At 50.6% G+C, this 2,218-nt stretch overlaps 1 protein-coding gene across 1 annotated transcript; it reads right to left on the reverse strand.

Moving 5' to 3' along the window:
• Positions 1 to 846: 846 nt before the first annotated feature.
• SSTR2 (somatostatin receptor 2) lies at positions 847 to 1,953 on the reverse strand. Its single transcript, XM_052658590.1, has one exon. The coding sequence runs from the start codon at positions 1,951 to 1,953 to the stop codon at positions 847 to 849; it is 1,107 nt and encodes a 368-aa protein (XP_052514550.1).
• Positions 1,954 to 2,218: the final 265 nt, after the last annotated feature.

Consider the following 2,218-nt stretch of genomic DNA (forward strand, 5'->3'; position numbering starts at 1 on the left):
ACTTAATGTCCTTTTGGAGAGATGAATAATCCTTTGATTATATCTAAGAAGAGAAAACACATGAATTTATGTTCTGGGTCTTAAATACCTTCTCCCTCACCCCAACCCCACCCCCCCTTTTTTTTTTTTACTTTGATTTAACTTGCCTGAAATTAATGAAGCAAAAACTCAGGGACAGAGGCCAGTTTTGTGAGGCTGGACGCTTATACAATTTAAGGAGACCTTTTTAAGAAAAAGAATACAAAAATATCTTACATATTTTTCTTTCTTTACAAAAGCATATGACCATGTGAACATACCGCCCAAGCAAAAGAGATCCCTGAAGCTTAAACTTTATTGGCTTGGTAAGTCCATTTCTGTGGGTACCATATTGGAATAAACGTTCCTCTATGCTATGCACATTTGAACTTGCTACTTGTGTCCTTGAACTCAGGAAGCGTACCTAGGTCACGGCTGTACAGAGACTAGACGAGAATATGCAGGCAGAAATGTAAGACCACGAGGTTACATACGGGGCTTTAAACACACAAACACGCAGAGTTTCTGTCTTTGCTGCGTTTCAGTTGTTTCCGAAGGTCTCACCCAGACAGGATCTCCTCTTCTCCAGACTCTGAATTGTCTGCCTGCATCTAAATGTTCCCTTTAAGGGGGGCATAATCAGTTTAATACCTTACCAGTCACTCATGCAAGCCAACTCAAATCCTGTTCTCTGAACTGGACTCCTGCTGAGCAGATCCCTATTCTAGAAGCCAGGTGATGGGTAGGAGGAAGCAGGGGGCTGGGGCTGGGGAGCACACGGCCGTTTGGCAGAGCCTGGTGTCTTGAGTGATGGATTTTTCAGGCAGTTCAGATACTGGTCTGGAGGTCTCCATTGAGGAGGGTCCTCTGGGTCTCTGTGGTCTCATTCAACCGGGATTTGTCCTGCTTACTGTCACTCCGCTCCCCGTCGTCTGTGCCGCTCACCTTGACCAAGCAGAGGACATTCTGGAAGCTCTTCTTGAAGTTGTCGGACAAGAAGGCATAGAGGATAGGGTTGGCACAGCTGTTGGCGTAGGTGAGGACCACCACGAAGTCAAACATGCCTTTGAGGGCTGGGGTGGGACTGATGGCCACCGAGACCGAGGAGACGTTGAAGACGTAGAAGGGGAGCCAGCAGAAGATGAAGACGGCCACCACGATGGACACCATGCGTGTGACCTTCTTCTCAGACTTCTTCCTCTTGGAGGAACCCACTCGGATGCCGGAGGACTTCACCTTGATGATAATGAACAAGTAGCAGAGACAGATGATGGTCAGGGGCACCAGGAACCCCAGGATGAAGGCGTAGATGATGAACCCTGTGTACCAGGCCCCAGACTCGCCCGGCCAGTTGATGGTGCAGCTGCTTCTCCCCCGCTGGTTGCTCCGAAGGCCAGCGTATATCATGATCGGCAAGATGACCAGCAGAGAGACGCCCCACACAGCCACGTTGATCATCTTGGCTGTCCGGGGTCTCCTCCACTTGGCCGACTTGATGGGGTGGACCACAGCCAGGTAGCGGTCGATGCTCATGACTGTCAGGCAGAAGATGCTGGTGAACTGATTGATGCCATCCACGGTCATGACCACCCGGCAGATGGCCTTGCCAAAGGGCCAGTGGACCAGAGCCACCTGCATGGCCAGGAAGGGCAGACCCAGCATGAAGAGTTCATCTGCGATGGCCAGGTTGAGGATGTAGATGTTGGTGATGGTCTTCATCTTGGCGTAGCGGAGGATGACGTAAATGACCAGCGTGTTGCCACACAGCCCAACGATGCAGACCACGAAGTAGATGAAGGTGAGGACGACGTTGCTGGCCAGGTCGTAGTACGGCTCTGTCTGGTTTGAAATGTTGGCTGCCCCCACGGAGCCATTGAGGTCGAATGGAGAGGTCAGCCAAGGTTGGGTCTCGTTGAGTTCAGAGGCCAGATCCATGGCTGCCTCCTAGTCTTAGGCTAGGTCCACCCGCCAGAGGTCTTATTCTCACCTTCATGGGCCCCAGAGGCAAAGGGTCCACTGTGACATCTGCAAGGAGGAAAAGAAGATTGACTCGTCTGCCAGAAGTTACTCAAGCTCTCACTAGCTTCCCATACTTCTGGTTTGCCCTCTCAGACACTCTTCAGTTGAAAAGTGTGTTGTCTTTCATACCAGTATGAGCGCTCCCAGCTCATTCTCACATGCAGGCCATTGGAACTGTTTT

This window comes from Budorcas taxicolor, chromosome 19 (genome assembly GCF_023091745.1).
Source record: "Budorcas taxicolor isolate Tak-1 chromosome 19, Takin1.1, whole genome shotgun sequence".
In the NCBI taxonomy this organism is placed as follows: domain Eukaryota; kingdom Metazoa; phylum Chordata; class Mammalia; order Artiodactyla; family Bovidae; genus Budorcas; species Budorcas taxicolor.